Source organism: Ischnura elegans, chromosome 4 (assembly GCF_921293095.1).
Source record: "Ischnura elegans chromosome 4, ioIscEleg1.1, whole genome shotgun sequence".
NCBI lineage: Eukaryota > Metazoa > Arthropoda > Insecta > Odonata > Coenagrionidae > Ischnura > Ischnura elegans.
Genome location: NC_060249.1, coordinates 8,911,528 through 8,933,741, shown reverse-complemented (window position 1 = coordinate 8,933,741; position 22,214 = coordinate 8,911,528). Strand labels below are relative to the sequence as shown.

Sequence of the window (22,214 nt, the reverse complement as noted above, 5' to 3'; positions counted from 1 at the left end):
GCAAATTTGCGGGGAAACATTGCTACGCAGTGTAGCCTAATCAAAAATCTTAAACGCTCTCATGATAAAACGTGAACTTGCGCTAATTACACACGAAATTTCTACCATTTTATGCATATTAATATTATTGTTTGCCTCAAATCTTCTTTTTTTTTATAAATTAATCGAAATCCATTGCTGTGCAATGGCCAAAAGTATTACTCGTCATTGGGTCCAGATAGCCGGCCTATCGAAGTAATTTATCCCGTCTCCTTAACAGAATGATAATAAATAATTTAGATCGTTAATTATGCGAGGGGCTAGTGGAAATGATTTTTTTCAGCAATACGTTTTGAGACGTATTTTTTCCGTCATAGGGTATTGGGCGGTTGACTTCCAGGTAGAGAGTCTACGCTAAAGCCTTCAAGGTCATCGGTATTCACGGGGGAGAAATGGAGCGGTGGCCGAGTTGCGCATGAATAGCATCAACACATAAAAGGGTCTGCTCTAGTGTCTCAATCACAATGGCTTCGTTCCCTCCCCGCAGTCCTAGGCCTTTTGCGTCTCAGGAATACAGTTCAGCAGTGGAAGGTGATTTAGATAGAGCCAAACAGAGTAAAAACCAAGAGAGTATGGCAAAAAATAGGAATGCGTGTAGAAAAATCAAGAATTTATCAAGGAAAACTATAAACCTAGAAGAGGAATTGAAAGAGGTCAATTGCTTTGAAGTGGAGAGCGTCAAAGCGATATTGCGCGGAAGTTTAAACACACGATGCCTTATTCTGAATAAAGACGAAGTTAAGACATCAGTGACCTCAGCCGCACCAACTTCAACCAAGCGGTCTACACATACGGAAAGTTCGTAGTGAATCAGTTCAAAAAGACGAGAGTGGTAATCGCTCAGAGACATTTAGTGAAAGCTCCGGTTGGTTCCAGAATTTAAACGGCAAGCAGGTATTTTCAGTGCGGCGATATCAGGTGAATCTGCAAGTGTTGATAGCGCAGCCACCACATTTTCTGATGAACTCCAAGCTGTGATTGAAAGTGTCTCCTTTCCCCCTCAACAAGTTTTTAGTGTTGACGAGACGATATTCTTTTGGAAAAGAATACATTCTCGTTCATTCATTTTCAGGGAAGGAAAACCTGGTTCAGGTTTCAAGGCATTTAAAGACTGTTTCACGTAGCTGCTAATGACTCGGAGGACTTCAAATTAAAATGATTCATCATTCATAAACTCAGCTAGCTATGAAATGGCATTCAAGTAGCATTTTCCTGTCATTTCGATGAGCAACAAAAGGGCCTGGGTGACGCAATAGTTGTTTTTAGACTAGTTTGAAAAATCGTCAACTGCCGGCAACGCATTACGATCCCCTGAGATAGCAGATGTTAGCCCACCCGCACGACAGGAGGGAATTTCAAAATCACGTAAGAATTTTTTTCAACGTGAATAAAAGTCTTCGAATGCGGGCATACTATCTTTAAAGATGTTTTAAACTATAACAATTTATATAAATAATATTTTCCAAGGCTTTTTATGGGAATATAGATGTTTTAGAGGGAATTCAATACCCAAGACCTATGCTACCAGGAACGCATCCCTATCTTCCCAATGTTAAAACGCTCTCGTATAACGCAAATTCGTATAGCGCAAAGACCCCAAGGAACGCATCCCTTGCGCTATACGAGACATGGGTGTACTAATTTCAAGAGGCAACCTTGCTGAGGAAAAAGTTAAAGACAGATGAGTTTTTCCTACTTACAATGTCGCAATCTATCACCAACTCATGAAAAGTGAGAAGGTACTTTCACTGTATCGAATTTTGAACTTACGATAGAATGGCTGAATGGAGAAGATTTTCTTTTAATCGTAGCATTTTTCCCCTTCCATTTACCAAATTCTTTTAACGAAACATGATTTTAGGCTTGACTGAATAACTCCACTGTGATAATCCACTTTATTATCATGAGTGGAAATTTTTATGGCTATATAACACTTTTTTCCAAAAATGGAAAACTGCCATTCATTCAATAGTATATGATTGATATGCACACCTGTATTCAGAGCCTATTAGAGTATTAACTTAAGCACAACCTCTGTTATAAGGAGAGATACTTACTTCAACTACCGTCTTCCTCCTGAGCATATAATCCTTTACGTTGACTGCCAGGTGATGCCAACTGCCAACAGGCAAGCAGCTCTCAACGGTTGACTCACAAAGTGTATCAAACTTCTTCCCATCCATCCTAGTTAGCTTTAGTGACAGGAAGTCTGGAAAAAAAGATTTCACCACTCTTTAAAAAAGTCCAACATTAAAACTCTTGAGTTCAGTCACACAAAAAAGGATGACCCAGGCTATTTTAATCGAACCTTCTGATGCCGATTACTCCAAATATGCGGCCAGGTCAGAAGGAGGTTGGCCGGCACCATTGGTGAAGAGGTATTCGGCACCCACATTGACAGCTATAGTAATTGACTGCTACGTATAAAGCAAACTGAAACTCCCAGGCCGAAGATATAAAACCATTCATTGACTTTACAAATGACAGTTTACATGAGATGAGTTTGATAACAGTGCTTCATGTCGGCAGATTTCTGAACTTACTGGTCTTGATAGCTCTGATTCCGAAACTACTCCACTCGCTTGACATTTGAAATGGTACTCACAGCACCAAATTCAAGTGCCAACTACATACCTGAGTCAACTCTAATTCGCAACTACTCGCACATTCTTAATTAAATCATTATCTTGATAATGACATAGGTGTCAAAACCATTGTCAGAAATCAAGAGTCCAGGTGGAACATACTAAGAGAACTTTCTTTTCCTATTCCAATGCAAAATATGGCACTTTTCATCAATTTCACCAATGAAAAAGCATTGCCGAAGCATTTAAACAGAAATGCAGTGAAAGACGTACATCTCATAATTGAGATGAATCAAATGATTGAGAGAGAGTGTGATGATGAAGGTGTGCTGAGCAATTGTCCTACCTGAACTGGGATTGACCCACGCCTCCAAAGTGAGCACTTCGCTGCCAATGGAGAACAAGTGCAGGGAGCCTTGGTGCTGGGCCATGGGCTTCCACGACATGCTGCTGCCAGCAGCGCCATCGGCAGCACTGAGAGGGGGAGAGGTGGCAGCACTGGATGGGGGGCCTGGAAAAAAATGGACGGATGCCGAGGTCAACGGAAGGGGAGGCACAGTCCATTCAAGAGGACATTCGATAAATGTTTGAAAATACCCCATGAATAATGAAGTATCAATAATTCATGAAATTGACAGCATGAGGCAAGATGTGGAGGAACATAAAGATACATGATAACACTAAAAAGATTTCCTCTACGTCCACTTCAACAACTTCACCGCATGTCTTTACCCAGTTCACAATAACTCTATGACTGTGAATGTTTCTAAGTAAGAGGGGGAAGAAGCCTTTCACAAGAGCCATGATGCTGTCAAAGGACTAGGCTGATGGTCAAAGGGGAGGAAACGAGAGAGAGGGAAGGGGCGAACTTGGCATTGCCGAATGTATGTAGCCACCCTCGCTTCGTCACAGAACATGAGTGAGTCATGGGTGGACACGGGCATTTTAGGCCTGGCACTGAGACAGTGCACCCACTTAGTTGGAAAAGATTTTAGGAAAATCCCTTCAAAGATGCTGAGGAAAGGAATAGAAAGCTACCACACTGAATTCTGTGCTGATGGTGAAAGGCATACCTTCACAACACATTGCCTCATGAAAGGTGAGTGGTAGGGAATTTGTGAGTTGAAAGATAGAGCCTGAATCACACGATCATTTTTTCCATCACTTTCAAGGGACCTGATCACTCCAATGATGGTGAAAAAAATGACAGTTTCTTGCAATCATTTTCCACGATGGCTGGAGGGATGGAAATTCCATCCCTTTATCCATCATTCGGCACTTCACTTTTTCAGACGCAGAAACCATCGCTTGTACTGTCCTTCAGCTAAATAGAAAGCACGACTGCTAACAGCAATTGCAATGTCACTCTTGGCTTTTTGATTTAATGAGAGTTACAAATATGGAAAGCGATGAAAAAAATGGATGATCGTGTGATTCCGAAAATAATAGGTCGCACAATCATTTCTCTGGTCCCTGAAGAGCCGTTGCAAAAGCTATCACACTGAGGGATGGAGAATATAATTGTATGGTTCAGGTTTCAGAGAAAGGTTTGGCTATACCGCTAGCATATCCACAATGTTAACACAACTGAAGCCTGAAAGAGACTAAATTTCCCAAAAGCTATGCATTTATTCACCTTTGACTGTGTAATGAGTAAAATATCACAAAAAACTGATTCAATCTAGTTTGCCTTTTTACAAAAACAATTTTGAGAGTGATACAATCACTTTATTCTGCATCACTCCGACAACTTCTCCTTAGAAGCACTCAATTATCTCACCTTTATCTTCATACACTCGCATTTGACTTTCTCATTCTTTAAATGAACTACAGTGGAACTTGGTTAGTACGTTCCTCCTTAGTACGACGATTTCTCTCGGTCCCGGTACCATCGGAACAAAATACAGGCAAAAGTATTTGGTTAGTACGTTTGAAAAAATTGCGCTACCCTGGTTAGTACGCTCAATTGCTAGCCGTGACGCAACCCGCAATTCGTTCTCCAGTATCTTCTTAAGGGTCGTAAAGCTCCGAATTCATGATTTAATTTATTATTACTAGCCATTAACATTCTTGCATTCATTCTACATATCTTTCTTCGACCGTGATTTATCCAAATGCATTTCTCAATTCTAATGACGTGATGAATTTATCAGGAATGTCTGACTATGCAAAACTGCAGCCAATGAGAAGCCCCAATTTTCCCCACCCCGAGCTCCTCACCTTCTGTTGACTCTAGAGTAACCACTGCACACAAATTTCACGAGGGGGCATTTGTTGCTATTGCACGAGTTATCATGATGAAGAAATGAGTCTTATCTAAAGCAGCACTGCACGACGTCAATGCTACGGGGTGCGTGCATATTTGACTACTGCTGCGGGAGCAGACGATGCTCTGGATCTCCACGCAAAGCTTAGCTTAAAAATACTTGATCTCGGCACGAAAGCAGACGACATTAAACTAATTTTTAAAGTAAATTTCAACATTATAATATAAAATCTTCTTGTAATTACGTCGTAATATAATTATCTTGCGTGTTATTATTCGATATATTGATCGATATAACAATCGATATGGCTTTATTCCAGAAGCGAATGTGTACGGTTGTTGCCGTATTTTAAGGTTAATATAATTTTTTCCAATTTTTATGATGTTTAAAAACAACCCGTTGACATACTCAGGGTTGTTGTTATATTCTCCGAGTATCCTGTGACAAAAAAGAAATGACTTAGCTTTACTTGTACTCTTTCTATAAATACATATAGGATAAATCACGGGAGAAAGACGCCGTTATCATGTAATTGTCTTCGGGAAATCTATGAAACATTGTGATTTTTATTCACATGGTATTGTTTTTCAATGCAGCGCCCATTTTCGTTGTTTAAAAAGGTGAAAAGAGTTCAGGAAGGCAATCCTACGAGAACTACCGATAGTAATTGTAATTATGACGACTTTTCCACAGATTGCAATTACCCAAACTGCTATTTTTTACTTTCCTCGTTAGCACGTTTTCCTCGTTAGTACGTTCATTTTTTGTGGTCCCTTCAGAAACTTACTAAACAAGTTCCACTGTACTTTGTACAATTTTTCATGGATGCTCTTAAATACGTAGTATAGGACTTCAATTGCGACTTCTATTATCAACTTAGGGTAGTCCTTACACCGTTTCATTGGCAACTGATGCATTATTTTAAAAAATGGACACAGCAGAAAGATTTACAACTGATTCAACTCAATGAAGCAATAAATTCGGTGGTGTAATATGGTGGAACTCCTTCATGATCCACGAAAGGTAATGAAAAGACTTTGCTGTTCCACAAAATAAAGTATATTTGCGACCGGTTTCTATATGGCGTATCATCATCTGGCAATTTCACATATTTGTACATAGACTTTATACCCATTTAAATTTATAACTTCTTCAAGAGTATAAATTCTACGTGCAAATATGTGAAATTGCCAGATGATGATACGCCGTATTGAAACCGGTCGCAAATTTATTTTATTTTTTGGAAAAGCAAAGTCTTTTTCTTACCGTTTGTGCATCAATGAAGCAACAAAAAATCAATCACTCACTGCAGTCCAATGAGACAGGGAGTGGATCTGGAATGACGGCCCACTCGCTGGTGATGGAGGCGTTGGCCGATCGGCATCGGGATGACGAAGAAGAGGATGAGAGAGAGGACACAGAGGCAGCAGAGCCATGGGCCAGGGAGAGGCTGCCAGACTGGGTGCGATTCTGGCTCTTGGTCTTGGGCTCCGTGCAGCCCAGCTGCAGCCACATGGAGAGGGAGAAGCCATGAGCCCATGGAGACCAGCCAATGTCCGTATCAATCGGAAGCACAACGCCACTGAGCACCCAAACGGAAGACAGCATTCCTAGGCGGAAGGTACAAGCAAAATTACATGTTTATTACAACAGCCCCAAATTCATATTCCCTCCCTGTTCCCTGGCTTTTCCCTAGCAAAAATTTTCATTACCCAAGCCTTTTTCACACTCTCCTTTCGATCACCACCAAACATTTCCACTCAGCCCAGCTAATCATGGCAAATTTTACCTGTGATTCAAGTTTGCCCGTGAAATACACATTTCATAGTTGCTCACATTCAGTTATATTTTACATTAGAGAAGCATGGTGAAGCTGAGAGTGGAGGAGAGGAACTTTCTTTCCAAAATATTTGGGATGTAGGAAAACAAATGATTGGCGATAAAGAATAAACTGGAGCCTCTGAGATAAATAGGCAAAAACATTATCTCCTCCACTTTTATTTAGAAGGCCTACATTAAGGACATAATTTGTGCTTCTTAAGGCATTCTCATGGGAAAGTTCAACAAATTTTAACTTTTTTATCTTGATAGGTGCCTGATTTTATGAGATAATTCAAATTCAATTTAAATACTTACATAATAGGGAAAGTATTAGCATGATTTAAAGTGGAATTTTGCGCAATTGTAAACAGAGAATGCGAAAAATCCACAGAGGAAAAATCATTCGCCTTGACCGGGATTCGAACCCGGATCCCTCGATTTCCGGCCGAGTGCTTTAGCCAGTTAAGCTACCGAGGCGTCATTCTCCCCTGTGGAAATTTGTGGACTATACCGGACAAGGTGGTATGGACTGCTGAGCATATGATGCGACTAGCAGTCCAGGTCGTGCGCATGGCGCCACAGCCGGAGAGCAAAGCCCGAACTTCGAACACTAGAGGTGTTCGCTCTGGACTTATGAATGAGAATGACGCCTCGGTAGCTTAACTGGCTAAAGCACTCGGCCAGAAATCGAGGGATCCCGGTTCGAACCCCGGTCAAGACGAATGATTTTTCCTCTGTGGATTTTTCGCACTATTTGTGCATTGCGGGTGACTCCGTAAAAAGTTATCACCGTGGCTAGTCCCGGTATACTTAAAGTCCAGAGCGAACACCTCTAGTGTTCAAAGTTCGGGCTTTGCTCTCCGGCTGTGGCGCCATGCGCACGACCTGGACTGCTAGTTGCATCATATGCTCAGCAGTCCATACCACCTTGTCCGGTATAGTCCACAAATTTCCACAGGGGAGAATGACGCCTCGGTAGCTTAACTGGCTAAAGCACTCGGCCGGAAATCGAGGGATCCGGGTTCGAATCCCGGTCAAGGCGAATGATTTTTCCTCTGTGGATTTTTCGCACTATTTGTGCATTGCGGGTGACTCCGTAAAAAGTTATTCTTTCAAATCTATTTGCTATTTTTATAAATGGGAACAGAAATTAATAACATCCCGAAATGGACGTTGATACATGCAATCCGCGCCATAATATCTTTTCGTGTATATATTGGCCTTTGTGAATGAACAACTTAAATATCTTAAGTACTGGGCTCTATTTACCGCCAATTTATATTTCAGGCTTCTCATAATGAAGACGCACTTCCAAGTCTAACCATGAACTTTCTTCTCACGCGCTTCCCCGTTCTCCCATGCTGGGGTTCTGTCTTTCCAAAGCCGTCCCTTCCCTCCTGCCGCCTTTGGCTGATCTTGCTGACACCCACCTTACGCACCCCAAACCCCTCCTTCCCCAGCATTTCCCATTCACTGCCTCCCTAAGGAGACTGAGCTTGTGTGTTCTACAAAAAAATACGGCCCCCAAAAGTAGACTGAGGCAGAGCTGAAGGCCATTTCCCCACCCTTCTTTGTCCTGCCCCCTTCACCAGTCCTTGTGCTGACCACAATTCTTCCCTCAGGCAATCCCCATCCCACTCTTATTCACCCCACCCACTGGGAACGTTCCCCGATTGTGGAGAAGGGCATGGTTCATCTTTACCTGCAACGGGGGGAAGTTATTAACCGGAGAGAGGCGGAAGAAGTATCTTCCACTATCGGGAAAATGGTGCCGTGCTTATAATTGTCTCTCTTCTTCTCAGCTGACTTTTCAATTGAAATTAATTTCTTTGCTCTTTCCACACTATATTTATTTACGATTATGGCGCGACTATTTTTTAGTGCTAAAACTAAGAAAATCTTTTCTCTATGTCAATGATCCTTTGCCTAACTTTCAATACGGCGGAGAAAGGAACACAAAAACTAAATGAGGTGACGGTACAGGTTTTTGCGTGTCATTTTTTGGGAATTCACGCTAGCGAACCAATACTTAACCACGTTGAGAAATGATAAAACGTCTCTTGGTGGAAAACAATCAATGTGGATAATAACGTTTCTATCTATATTTCTCCGATACTGTAAGATGTTTCTCCTGTTGTTTTCCGGTTGGAACCTTGCTCCTGTCGGCATAAAAGGAGAGAAACATAGTATATGAACAGGTCCCCTCACACCCGGTATGAAGAATACAGTCCTGATGAAGAATTAAGTCTTTTATGACAACGTCTGCGAAGATGATGGAACACAGTAGTCGGACGGATAACTCAAACAGAATTTACTTCAAATATTCGCCAGAAGATAATCACATCCTACGTTATTTATGATCGTAATTGAATCTCAGTGAAAATAGAGCACATTCTGCTGAAAATACGAAGTAACTCGAAATATTAACTTACGAAGGTTATTTTGGAAACGGGCTAAGACCCTTGTTTTTCTTTTTTTCTCGTCACTGAGCGATAGAGGGCGACATAAATGGCGGTTAGGCCGGCTGCCGCTAAAATTCCGTGGGTGTCAGAAACAAATATCTATCTTTTGCATACTTAATAGTAGCTATTGGCTCCTAACCACAAATTTATTACTGTTAATTCTTATAATAAACATTGCAATTCATTATTTGATTACGTTTTCTAAACTGGTCGGGAATTTCTTTAGCGATCGTTGATGTTAAAGTATGAACAAGAAATGGGAATTTTATGGTGGTACATATAATTATTTAACGATTTTTCACATCATAAATCGATAGCAAAAAGCCTTTTCTATGAATTATACCCAGAATAACCACCGAAAACATTTAAATAAGACCACTAAAGACAAAAAACGGCGGAAGAAATAAAAGCGAACATTTTTTTCGTGACTTATGAAAAAGGTTTGAATTTACGAAACTCGATTTTACGAAGTGCCAATTTTCCGGTCCCACTGACTTCGTAAAATCAAGAGTTTACTGTATAAAGAACTCTGCAGTACTAACACAAATTTAGCAACTCAAATAAATGTCTGATAAAAATGTCCATAATCCCCATTAAAAGGATACACTCACAAATAGGCAAACTAATCTCAAACAGATGACAATGGAAATTTTGATGCTCCTGCCAGTACTTCTCGGGGGCTCCAAATAAACAATTCAGTGCAATGCAATATAGCCAGAACCGAAATTTTCTTATAACAGGAATTAAAAGAATTTCATTCAGAATCAAGCAATTTCCAACTGAAAATTTACTGCATCTTTCCATGTCAATGACACAAGCCAACAGAGTGGAGGTTATTTTGATTTGTATTTCATGAAACCTTTGTGTGATGCCATGGACAAGATTTCCAGACTTTTCCCTGGTTTCTCAAAACAAATTCAAGAGCCATGATTTTTGGCTTTAAAAACCATGATTTACTACACAAGGGCAATAACGAAAGAGAACCCATTCGTTAGATGAATGCCACAAATAACATCGTTTTAACCTTCAAATGATAAAAATCTACACTAAGTTAAATTCCACCGATGAATCCACATACTTTAATGATTATATCGATGGAAAAATTATTAAGAATCAAGATCAAAAATTCCACAGAGGAACAATCATTGGCCTTAATCGGGATTCAAACCTGAGTCCCCTAAATTGTGCCGAGTGTTCTATCACTTAAACTAATGAGGTATCTTCCTCTGACAGGCTTTATTGACTTTTTAAGTCAAGAAGGTTTGTTTAGCTCTAAAACCAACAATAAAGAGGAAGAGGATACATTGGTACTTAAGGAAAAATAACAAATTCTTAACTTAAGGAAGAACAGGAAAGAGGGATGAGGGCCGGTAACAAAATTAGATGTCACATAAACTATCTTCTTGATAAACCAAACACATTAACCAACTAACATCGTTATCGGATGACTGAGTGTATTTTAGAACAAACAGACATGCATTCACTTTTATACCTACAGAGATATTATAATTTCACTATATTATGAACAGAAATGAGGTCATCTGTCATGAGATTACGATCTCATGATATAGCTTACCTGACCTCACGTGCTCGTTGTGGAGATTTTTTGCCAGAATGATGGCAGCATTCTCTTCGTTACTTGAAGCATGAGGAAGCGTGTGTTTCACAATTGGCAGGAGACCAATCGAGGTGACCTTCCGGTTGGGCGGTGGAGCTGGTGCAGATCCGGTTGGGGTGGTGGCTGGACTACCTCCAGCCCCTGCTTCAGCCTCATTGCCCTTGCCGCCCTCGACGGGGAAACACATGATGAAATGTGGCTGCGCTCTGGTGCCAGCCATCAACGCACTCAGGGGAGCGAGCAGTGCACCCTACAGGGGAAAAGACCTCATGACGGCACTCAGAATCAACTGTATTTCCCATCATTGTGGCACAACCCCTCAGGAACAAACCTCCCAATTACCCACATTTTATAAAAACCTAACAAAGAAGTCATAGTTGCAGTCCCAGGTTCATACCATACACAACGCGCAGATGAAAACCTCCCGTAACAAAATTGTAAAATTATGAAACCTCCCCATAATCAAGTCTGCAAATGGTCTCCAGTTAAGAAAATGATCTCAATAGAGAAAATATTTTATCATGAAATAATACAGTAAACTCTGCTAATACGATATCCACGGGACCAAAACCGGAGGTTCTTAATAACGAACTTTGTAAGTGTTTATTTTAGGAAAAAAAAAAAAAAAACTCGCCAAAATTCCTCCTCTCTTCCATCTCCCGTACTTATAGTCGCACTGCAAAATAGCTTCAGAGTCACGTGTATGATATATGCGATTAAATTATGAATAAATAAAGTAAATTCTCGATATACGAATAAGATGCATTCCAAGGCCTTGGTCATAAGTTGAAAAACCCATGCAAGGCAACGAAAAGAGTGGTTATCCTGCAGAATGCAGCACTACATAACAATTTTGAGTTAATTCAGGATAGCGACGAAATGATCCAACAGCGTGTGTGACACTGCTGGAGCCTTTGCTGTCCACTGGAAAGAAGAACAGGTGAAATACTGAACAGTTCCTGACTTCACAACGTATTAATTGATACTTTGTTCAAACTGCGCCCAAAGTGCAAGTTCCTCTACGCCACACTGCGTCGCATTGGCCAACTACACAGGTGCCAAATTTTAAATTTCGACAACGCTGGTATTTTTCAAATATGTATTCATATCTCTGAAAGTCTAACGTTTGTCAGAGGACTTATCATATGGCCAATTTACAATCGGTAATTAGTTGGTCACCATGACTCCACAAGAATGAAGTTTATTATATGATGCTGCGTAAATACTAATATTCATATATCCCGCTGAAGAAAGAAGAATAATTGATGCTATTGCACAAAGTGCATGAGGAGAACTTGAACTAAGCGCAATGATTATAACATAGCATAGTGTACATCCATTTAAATGCTGTCGCTTATCCGTGGAACTTCGTAATAAAGTTTTTATTGTACATGCCGGGATCGGGATTGAAATTTGTAATTTTGTAGAAAGAAAACATTGTAACGATATTTCCTATATTATAGATTAGATTGGCCTTTTCATTCATTTTTCATTGACTTTTTCATGAGCCCATTGAAATTAATTATACCAAGGTTTTACTATCAGACAGTAAGCATTACAATTTTAAAATGAAGATAATTGGTCTTAAATACTCAATGAGAAAAAATTATTGACTTACCACAGGAGGAGCAGTAGTCTTGAAAAATCCCAGGTAGGTAGACAAATCCATGGAAGATAGACTGTAGCGGGCAAGATGAGTGAATAGATCGAGGACCACCTGCTGAATGCCTACAAAACAGACAACGAAAAGGTAAATATACCATTGAGAGGTGCATTACCAAAGAGTATCAGATATACTCAACATGTCTGCAGAGGCAAAATAAATAATTCAGGCGTAATTCTAGATTTTAATTTTTTATACTTCTATTATTCATATTTATTGAACCTCATGTTCCCCAATTTCTTCATGACAGGTATTATGCCTGTTCTAACATACTTAGAGAACCAGAGTGCCTATTATTATAACAGCAGACCCCCGATTATCTGGCTGCGGTATATCTGTGTTGCGGATTATCCATGCATGATTTTCACTCTAGCTCAATATTTTCTGCGATCTTTGTAAAAAATAAAATTGGACACAAAATCATCGGAATTACGGCATTATTGCTAGGATACACAGGGCTTATTATTTCCGTAGCAATAGCCTTTGTAAAACGGAAGCAATCCTGCTCTAGCTATATTCACGGGAGCACCGTGTTCCTGTTTTCCAAGTCTCGCAGTGCGAGACTGCACTCTGTGATCACGGATACACGTCCCTCAGCAGTTGCATCCCAGGAAACTTGTGTGAGACGCGACTACGTGGCATAGTGCCTGACAGTGTTGTTTCCGACATTTTTGTACCACTCTTCCGTACCCGTGATCACAAAGCCAGGAATGTGTGGTTTTCTAAACCAGGCTTTACATGGAGTATTAATAATACGATTACAACCATGTTATCGCCGCCAAAAAGATCGCGAACTGGTTAGGATAGCTCTCAATGAATCCGGGAAGCACTCTAAAACAACAGAATAACGGAATAAATAATAATATGTTTCTTGTTTTACGTAAATCATTAACATTGCAAGACATTAAAGTGAAAGTTTGGGTTATTTGTGTTTTCCGATCGTTCGTGCCGTCTCTCCCCATCGCATCATTCGCCCATTTGGATAATCGGGAGTGTAGTGCACTTCACTTCTTCTCAGTACAGAGGCTGGGTAACATTCACTTCTAGAACAACAGTGTTGGTACACTAATTTTTTCACCACTTTTTCAACACTATCATGCTCACCAGTATCATCGTCTCCCTCGAGAGACTGTGAGAAGCCTTGGAGCAGTCGAGAAATCACGCCCTGCTTCGACAAGGCAATGCAGTTGACAGGGTTCTCTCGACACAGGGCAGCAAGTCTCTGCAGACACTGTGTGATGCCCTCGACGAATGGCTTGTCCCCGCCACTCACCGCAGCTGCAAAGGGAGATTATACATGAGCAGGAGGCAAGTGACAGGACATGGTTACATTGAGCCTCACTGTACACTCTCCAACACATGCTCTTCCCGTCAATTTTAGGGTTATCAATGGAGAGCCTAGTTTTTCCACATTTAATAGAGCAAATGAGCTCACCATATTGTGATCACTAATTATCCCTTGACATTACCCAAATACTCTCTGTATTAAGCATGATAAAAAAATTCCAAATGGATTGCATACCCTGCGTTCATTAGCTAGTCTGAAACTCCAAAGAGGTCAGACAGGAAAAGGTAAAGTTGCACTTGTTTTCATCCTCATCTTTCCATATCTACAGACAAGCACCTTCTACCATTCCTAACTTGGATCAATATTTACGTGCATCAAAGCAAAAAGTAATTTGAGGGGCTTGTGAGAAAATGATTCCTTACATTGGCAATAGGAAAAATTTACAATTTCTTTCTTATTGCTAACTGCGATAGAATTTGAAAATAAGGAGACACATATTTTTCCTTTTTCCAATTCTTCGCCTAATTTTTGTGGTATTTACGACAAAACTCAATGATTTTAATCACCCCTTTTGCAGTAAAATTGATGATGTTACAGTTAATGCTGAGTGTGTCTTTGCATCTCAGCTACCCCTTAACATTGGTCTTTTATCGTTCCTTCCTGTTTACACTCATTGCAGCCATTGTATCACTTAGTGATGGGTTCACCCTGACAGCATAAGTGAACCAAAACTCTAATGATATCATCAACTTATGAGAGGTGGATAGAAAATTTTTTAAATTTTAAACTTAAAGAGAATGACAGAACGGAGAAGTTTATTTTGCAATAAATTGTGTTCCATCATACAATTTCTTTTGAAGAATTGTGATTGAAGGTCTCTCTCCATTTCAAACTTTAAGGCAGAAATGTAAGCAAAAGCTAGAAGTAAAACAGAAGAAGCAAAGATTCACTCCATGATGAAAGCGGTAAAACAAGGCACCACGGTGGTCCCTCTGAGTCATTCATACCGGAGGATTCCCCGGCAACACTCTTTGAGGCCAGCTGATGGGCGTGCACAAGAAGATCAACCGCTAGGCAGCACAGCTCTGGATGCACAATGCAGCGCATGCACCAACGCCTTCCCACTCCACCAACGCCGCCCCCTTGCATCGACCAGCTCGACACGAGCTCGGTTGCCCAGGGAGAGCCAGGGGTGCAAGGGACTGAGGCGGGGGACAGCAAGGGCGGCTGCTGCTGGAGGCTGGGGTCGCCCTCCCTGCCGCCCTCCCAGCCCTCTGCATCCTCATCCTCGGGCACCTCCACATCCCCATCGTAGCCCTCGTCAGCCGTCACGTAGCCCCTCGTCTCGCCACAGCCCAACAGCGTGCTCCCTCCCCCCTCGTCCTCCTCATCCAGCAGCGAGTCGAGGGCCTCGTCGGCAGCGACCACCCTCATGCACGGCAACTGCGCAAATATAACAACACCAAGGCATGAAAAATCTGTCAATTTCATGGAAATTACAAAATATTCTCTGCTGACAATCCTTCATTCACTGTTGGCCAAAGAAAAAAGGCATTTCATGCTATATTTGCAATAAATTAGGATTGAAATTCCTAAGTTTCACACAGGCTCTTTCAGAGATGAAGGGACCTATAGTTCAGCACACACAGTAATTCATACGGTTTCTCCAAGATCAGGATTTACCATGTCAGGAGTGATAACCAATCACTGAACATCCAAAACACGCAAATAAAATTTACTAAAACATTGAACGATGCAATAACAGCTATATCCATGATTGAAGTTCTTAAAAATGTATGGTATATTTGACGAATAATATTTGACAAATATAGTTGAATTTTGGAGTTAGTACCTGCAATGGTGGCCCCATATGTAGAGCGAAGTGGTTAGGGCAATCGACAGTGTGAAGTCCCAAATAAAAGCAACATTATTATTTTATATGCATGTATCATTGTCTAAAACCTTACAAATGAGAAAATCATTCTCATAAACATTTATAAATTGATCGTATTTAGCAACACATCCTCATACTACAAAACTCATAATACAAAACTGACCAAATAAATTTAAGGTATAAAATTTTTTGGCACATGTATAGTTAAATTCATTGACCTCAAAACATGGGTAACAGTAGGGAAAGGTGAAGGGTGGTACACTTGCACCCCTACGGCTCATGAAGAATTTGGGGAAAATATTGAACCCAGAGTATTTAGAAAAGGCAAATATTACAAATAAGAACAACTAAAATAAAGTCCCTTATAACAAAACTACTATTAATTTACAGTTAAGACAAAAGCTTCATTGCCACAGCCAGCTACATAACACACAAGGCACACCCCTGACAATTTTTCTGCAGGCAGCCATGCCTCTGAAAGAGGAGGATATTTAGAATATTTTAACCGGACACTGCACTGCTAACATATTTGAGGATGCATCCATAATTTTCCATATGTCTAATAACCCAAAATTTTCATCTCTCTCTAAATATTCACTGAAAGATGGTTGCAAAAAATTGACTTTTTGTATACTATGACTTTTCGAGGCCGTTGGCAACTCTTTCCCAGATCTTTAAAAAAAAATAGTCTGTAAAGCACCAAAATTATGTAACAATATTTAACTAGTAGGGACGAGATTTCTTAATGCAAGAACCAACTTTTCCACCACATACATATACGTATCAGTTTATTTGAAAATTATGGGGTGTTTTAGAGGAATACTAATATCAAAAGAACATATAAATGAATGGTGACATTCCTCTTTGTTAAATTACAACAGCCCACGTGGGATGCCCCATTTTCAAGCACTAGTCACTTTCCTTCTGGAAGCCATCATCTTTCACACCATTCCCTGATTCTGCGAAATCTTACTCTCACTGACGCTTGAGCTGATATGTAACCTTAGTTAAGGAGAGCCTACCGAGCCTATCATGAGTAGAATATAATTCGCAACATTGTGCATATTTCCATCATCCCCTTCTCAACAAAAATGTTTGGTTGATTTTGATTGATATACACTAACTGCATATGAGGTGTCAGAAGGTGCATCAGAGGGCAGAGGAAATGAAAGGAGGGGAAAGGAAGACCATCAAAAGGAGAGAGACTGCTTTTGAAATTAAATTACTTTCATGAAGATGACATTACTTCACAGAAGGGAGGAAAGATTTAGACAACCCTAGTCAATGAAGGGGAAGAAAAGGTTAAAAAAAACATTAAAAACAGTATAGAAGTAATGCATAACCCCTAAAACCCCATTTTTCAAGAACCACATATCTGTGGATGCAGGATGGTTGGCAAAGTGATCAAAGATACGATCACAGTTTACAAGGATGCCTCAAGCCATTCAGCCATGGCACAAACCATATCCCAGATGCCGCACTAAGAATACCACATTGTCTTAGAAAGTAGAACGGCAGATTTTTCTAGATCAGGGGTGCAAAGCTAACTTGTGGACCATGAGGAATGACAAAAATGTTCACACCAACCTCTGGTTTCCGAGCGAGCATGAGGGCTGGTCGTCCCCTGCAGTCATCCGTGGCACATCGAATCAACACTTCGCACAAATGGCACAGTTTCACATTGGGTTCCGTCTCGAGACTGAAAACCAAAGATCGAAGTTTCTCCAGCACTCCCGGGCTCCTCTTCGCCACCTGCCATCCCACGGCTGTGCATACAGGTGAGAATTGAGTGAGAAATAAATACACACTCGGTGTGCAAAAATATGACAAGAATTTTTGCAATTAAACACATTAAAATTGCTTCAAACTGAAATGATGGTATAGGAAAAATATCAGATAAGACATTAAAATCAGTTTGGCACATATATTTTGCATGTATATGAACATGTTTCCCACACACATATGCATTCTTCCTTTCGCATCCATGAGAAAAGAGTCAAAAATAATATGTATAATAAAAGTATTTTTTCAACGTTAAAATATACATATTTTGTCCAGCCTATCGGAATGAAAATATGTAGAGGAAACACAGTTCTTTTTGGAGGTAATAAGTATTTATTTTGCCTGAGTCCCTTTATTACGTGAGGCATGAGGAGGACAAGGAGTCAAGTAGAATCTCACGAGGAGAAGAGGAGGGGTTTCCAACAAATATGTATCTCATAATTTTTTTCCGAAAGAAACAATTTCAAATTGCAAGAAAGTCCTAATAACCATAAATGCTTCATTACTCACCACCTAGTCAATAGTGTCACTCATTCCCAAGAGTCATCATGATTATAATGAGACAAATGAGAGAAGAGAAGTCCACAATGAATAGCTGCCAGGAAGAAGTGAAAAGGTTTTCAAAAGCAGAGGTTTCCAAAAAGGAAGGCTTGGTGGTGCAAGTTCAGTTAGAGATCAAATCCACTTATAGCAGTCTAAAATAATCATATTCATTAGTCTTGAATAAAATAATGCTGCAAATTACATTAATTTTAATCCAATGATATGATGAATAGATTAATGTACTTAGATGAAAATTACGAAATATGAAAAATCTTATTTCAGATTAGGCGAAGTTAAATCTACGGGGACAGGGGGATTGACAAATGACCAAATAGAATTAATGGATGGCCATAGAAAGAATTATTGAGGGTAAGTACCACATACGTACATGTATCTTGTTCACCTCGAAGGCATTTTAAACTGACAATAAGAACAGCTTCAACCAGCCTTATGCATGGATTCAAGGGAAACTGAAGACCTGAAAAAAAAGGATCACTTCAGTAAAACTTTTCATTTGATTATAGAAAATTTCCAAATACCTCTACAGTCATTAGCATCCTTACCTCCCGCCACCCCACAGCCACCAACTATATTCAGAACCATGACTTGAAGGAGTAGAAAACCCTTGCTGCAAACTACAGACGATGAAAATATTTCCTTGAACAGCTCACTTTTCAACACCAAATTTGCACAGGAATTCCAAAACATGGCTGCATATTTCACAACGTCAGTGCACGACTCACTCCCCATGGCGACACTTTCAAGGATTTTTCCCAAGTTAGTGGACGTGGAGGGCGTGGTCTCTTGGCCACCCACTTGTGTTTTTGTGGCTTCTTCATCAGCCACACTACTTTTTTTCCCCAAATTGGCTGCATACTCTTTGGATATTCTCTGAAAAAGAACACTGATGGACATACCCTCTGAACCCTCAAATTTGGCCCCTTTTAAAGGCAAGACCAATTTGTCAGAGAAAACCTCGATCGTTCTGGTGAGTACCAGATAGGAATGTGTTTCCTGCATAGATGCACTGAGCATGGGCCTCAGTACCTTGGAATCTTCCTGCATTTTCTGCATACCAATCAGAACTATCTCTTCCAAAACATTACAGCAAGGCTGTGAAAACTCCGGAATAAATATGAGATCCATGACATGTTCCAGCCCCAATCCGGTATCAAAAAAGGCCATGGTAAAGTCTGGGCACTTGCTGAGGTAGCAAGAGAACACCGTCAGACAAGAGAGGAGGCGGAACTTGGCAACATCACACTTTGAACGGAGATAATCTCCCTTGGCTGTCACAAACGTTGGGAAAATCACCATGTCCAACAACTCACGGAGGATCTTAGGGGAGGCAATGGCAGCGACCCGCATCAAGTGGGCAAGAGTGGAACGACAGAGCTTGAAGTCTTGAGACTCGATGAGCTGCCGGTAGAATCTAAGCCTGAACCACTGAGAGCGATCCTCAACCAATCCAAAACTTTTTGTTGTTGTTTGTGCGAGCAGAGAAGAGAATGTGATTCCCAGATCACTGACGGGCTCCTCGGGTGAAGAAGAGGCATGCCTCCAGTTCATGTTGCCGAGGGAGAGGAGAGACTGGGACGATGCATCCGTGTAGTTGAGGCAGCAGAGGTGGGTGGGCGGGGGGACAAGGGACTGACTGAGGGAGAGGACGCAACCCCACAGTTGAGGGTACAAGACCCTCTCAAGTAGGGCAAAGCACACCGCTTGCAGGCCCTTTGAGGGCTCACCCTGCTTGTGCCCCTCCAGCAGGGCACCTGATACGGCATCTAGTAGCTGTGATGATGGGAAGCAGCAGCAGGAGCCACAGCCCAGTGCCACTTGGGCAGCCCTGATCCTCAGCTCCACGCCCAGGTCGTCTCTTGCCAGGAGGCGCACCAGTTTGCCAAACAAGAGAGAGGCGATACAAGGTGTCTGCATTGCATGCTCCTTCCCAGACTTCTGTAGGATCAACCCGGGGATGCCAAACACGTCCGTCTTGTGGTGGTGCATCAGGTGGTGGTGGTGGCTGGAGCTCACCTTCGAGGAGGCCTGGCCCCCACCCACTGACTGGCGTCGACGGGCCGAGCGCCGTCGTCTCAGCTGCTGAGGTGTCTGCTGCTGCTGCCCGAGGGTGCCTTCCTTGAGCGCCACCGTGAGGCGCACCTGCTTCACTCGTGCAACCAGCGATCCCATCTCCTCAACCACCAGACATGCCAGTCGTGATGACTTTGAGTCATCCCCAGTCTCGCCAAAGCCCTTGCCACTAGTCCCCTGTACGGCAGATAGGTACAGCACCACCCTCTCCATGAGAGATCCTGATAAGCTTTTCTCCATGATGCAGAACATGTCAACAAACAACTCCAAAACCTCATCGCCTCCCGGCTTGTGAGAGTCCAGCAGGGAGTGTAGGAAGAGGAAGGCACAGTTGAGCAAACCAAACACGTAGTCTTGCGTTGTGCCCTTTGCATCATCTCCTTGATGGCCTCCATGACTGGTCTCCACACTTGTCAATCCTTCTTCAGTCTTCAACACATCTTCTAGAAGTCGGAGCACAGTCGAGAGTGTACGGTCATGAGGGACAGAAAGCAGTGTTCCACATTTGAGAGACATAGACAGAGCAGACTGGAGAAGAGAGCACAGATCCACTCTGAGGCGGGACGCAACATGGGGCTCCAACGTGGGGCCAGGCGCATCTGATCCAAACTGCAGGGTTCGCAGATTTTCCAGGACGAAGACGACAACCTGCAGGGCTATCTTTTCACACCGATCCAGCTGGCCATTATCAGCCCGACCATTGCAATCGCAAAGTGTCTGCAGCAGTCTCATGGACAGCACAGAGAACTCCAGCACCGACACCTCGCTCTCCAGAGCTGCCTTGATCTTCTCATTGACGTAGTCATCAGGCCCCTTTCGCTCCCTCCCACACTGAGAATCCAACTCATCCAAATACTTCCTCAGTTCGGGATGACCATGGTAAGCTTCATCCTCGCTCCGTACTATCGAGGTGAAGTAATCAAAGTCCATGGGATTTGGGCGGAACTTGACAATAGGATGAGATGACGGCTTACCCCCTCCAAGTGAGACATCCTCCAGGAATTCTGATTCGCTCGTTGCACTGCAGTCTGTGATGGACGGTTGCTGTAATGATGGAGAGTGGCCTAGCAGGTTGCTTTGGGGCCCTAATGGATCGATTCCCTTGTCTGAGGTGATTGAATCCAGCTTTCGGCTGTTACGCTTGTGCAAGACCTTTGATTGTAGTACATTGCTGTGATCCCTCAAGCTGTGTGAAAATATGAACGGATTTTCCTTAGTGGAGGATGAACATTTATACCTCAGGCATACTGGGTACAGCGAGATGAGTAAATTAGCTAGCTCTTCAGAGCATGACAGACCCTGGAAATACAATAAAACAGAAATATTGTTTACTCTCACAACAGAAAATATTACTTCACACAATTTTCACCATACAAAAAAGGTAAACATCCTTGCATTTCTGAAACTCCTACAAACTTTAAAATCTATACATATCAATTGTGTCAATTAAAAATAATGGGAAACTTTGCAACCAGGATTAACATAACTGTTCTGTCAATGAATGTCTATTAACACCAAAATTTCAATTCCAACATTTTTTACTGCATTCAAATATGTATTATCCATGTCCCTCATTGTAAATATATCTTTCATATATTCTTCTATATATTTAAAAAAAACTTATTTAGTTGTTCAAAACCAAGCAATAAAAATGAAACACTTGATTGAGAACCAGAATTAAGAACCAATGCCAGGAACCAAACACAAATAGGGGAAAAAAAAGGTATCGATGCATCATCAGGTCTTACTATAACAATTATTTAAGTGTACCAGGACTAGCCACAGTGATAACTTTACAGAATCACGGTCAAGGCGAATGATTTTTTCCGAGGATTTTTCGCACAATAATAATTATTGTTCACAAAGACCTGTGAGTGAAAGTGATCATTGAAAAGGCTAACCTTGACATCCAGGACATCCAAAATTACAAGGCTCCTCCATCCGCGGCCTTTCATCAGATAATTCTGAAGGGGAGACAAATCCTCCCCATCTCCAGCAAAAGAGCAAATGCGGTGCACATCCGCAAAGAGCTCACAGCCAATAAAAGTGCAAATGTCACTGGGTAAACTGAAATAAATAGTAAATAATTAATTCATTTGAAACAAGTATCGTGCAAGCAAATTGTTATTTCTTTCCCACCGGTCTGAAGTTTCGGACTCAG

At 41.4% G+C, this 22,214-nt stretch overlaps 1 protein-coding gene across 3 annotated transcripts in view; it reads right to left on the bottom strand.

Moving 5' to 3' along the window:
* The window catches only part of LOC124157044 (lysosomal-trafficking regulator), a 107,476-nt gene that overhangs the window by 79,584 nt on the left and 5,678 nt on the right, over positions 1–22,214 (bottom strand). For all 3 annotated transcript variants that reach the window (XM_046531516.1, XM_046531518.1, XM_046531517.1), the window contains exons 4-14: positions 21,955–22,120; positions 18,526–21,352; positions 18,351–18,440; positions 17,225–17,403; positions 14,751–15,186; positions 13,560–13,733; positions 12,411–12,520; positions 10,751–11,042; positions 6,199–6,501; positions 2,971–3,135; positions 2,097–2,248 (exon numbers count right to left, since the gene is read on the bottom strand). In XM_046531516.1, the coding sequence (XP_046387472.1) occupies positions 2,097–2,248; positions 2,971–3,135; positions 6,199–6,501; positions 10,751–11,042; positions 12,411–12,520; positions 13,560–13,733; positions 14,751–15,186; positions 17,225–17,403; positions 18,351–18,440; positions 18,526–21,352; positions 21,955–22,120 (4,894 nt within the window). The remainder of the gene's footprint in view (positions 1–2,096; positions 2,249–2,970; positions 3,136–6,198; positions 6,502–10,750; positions 11,043–12,410; positions 12,521–13,559; positions 13,734–14,750; positions 15,187–17,224; positions 17,404–18,350; positions 18,441–18,525; positions 21,353–21,954; positions 22,121–22,214) is intronic.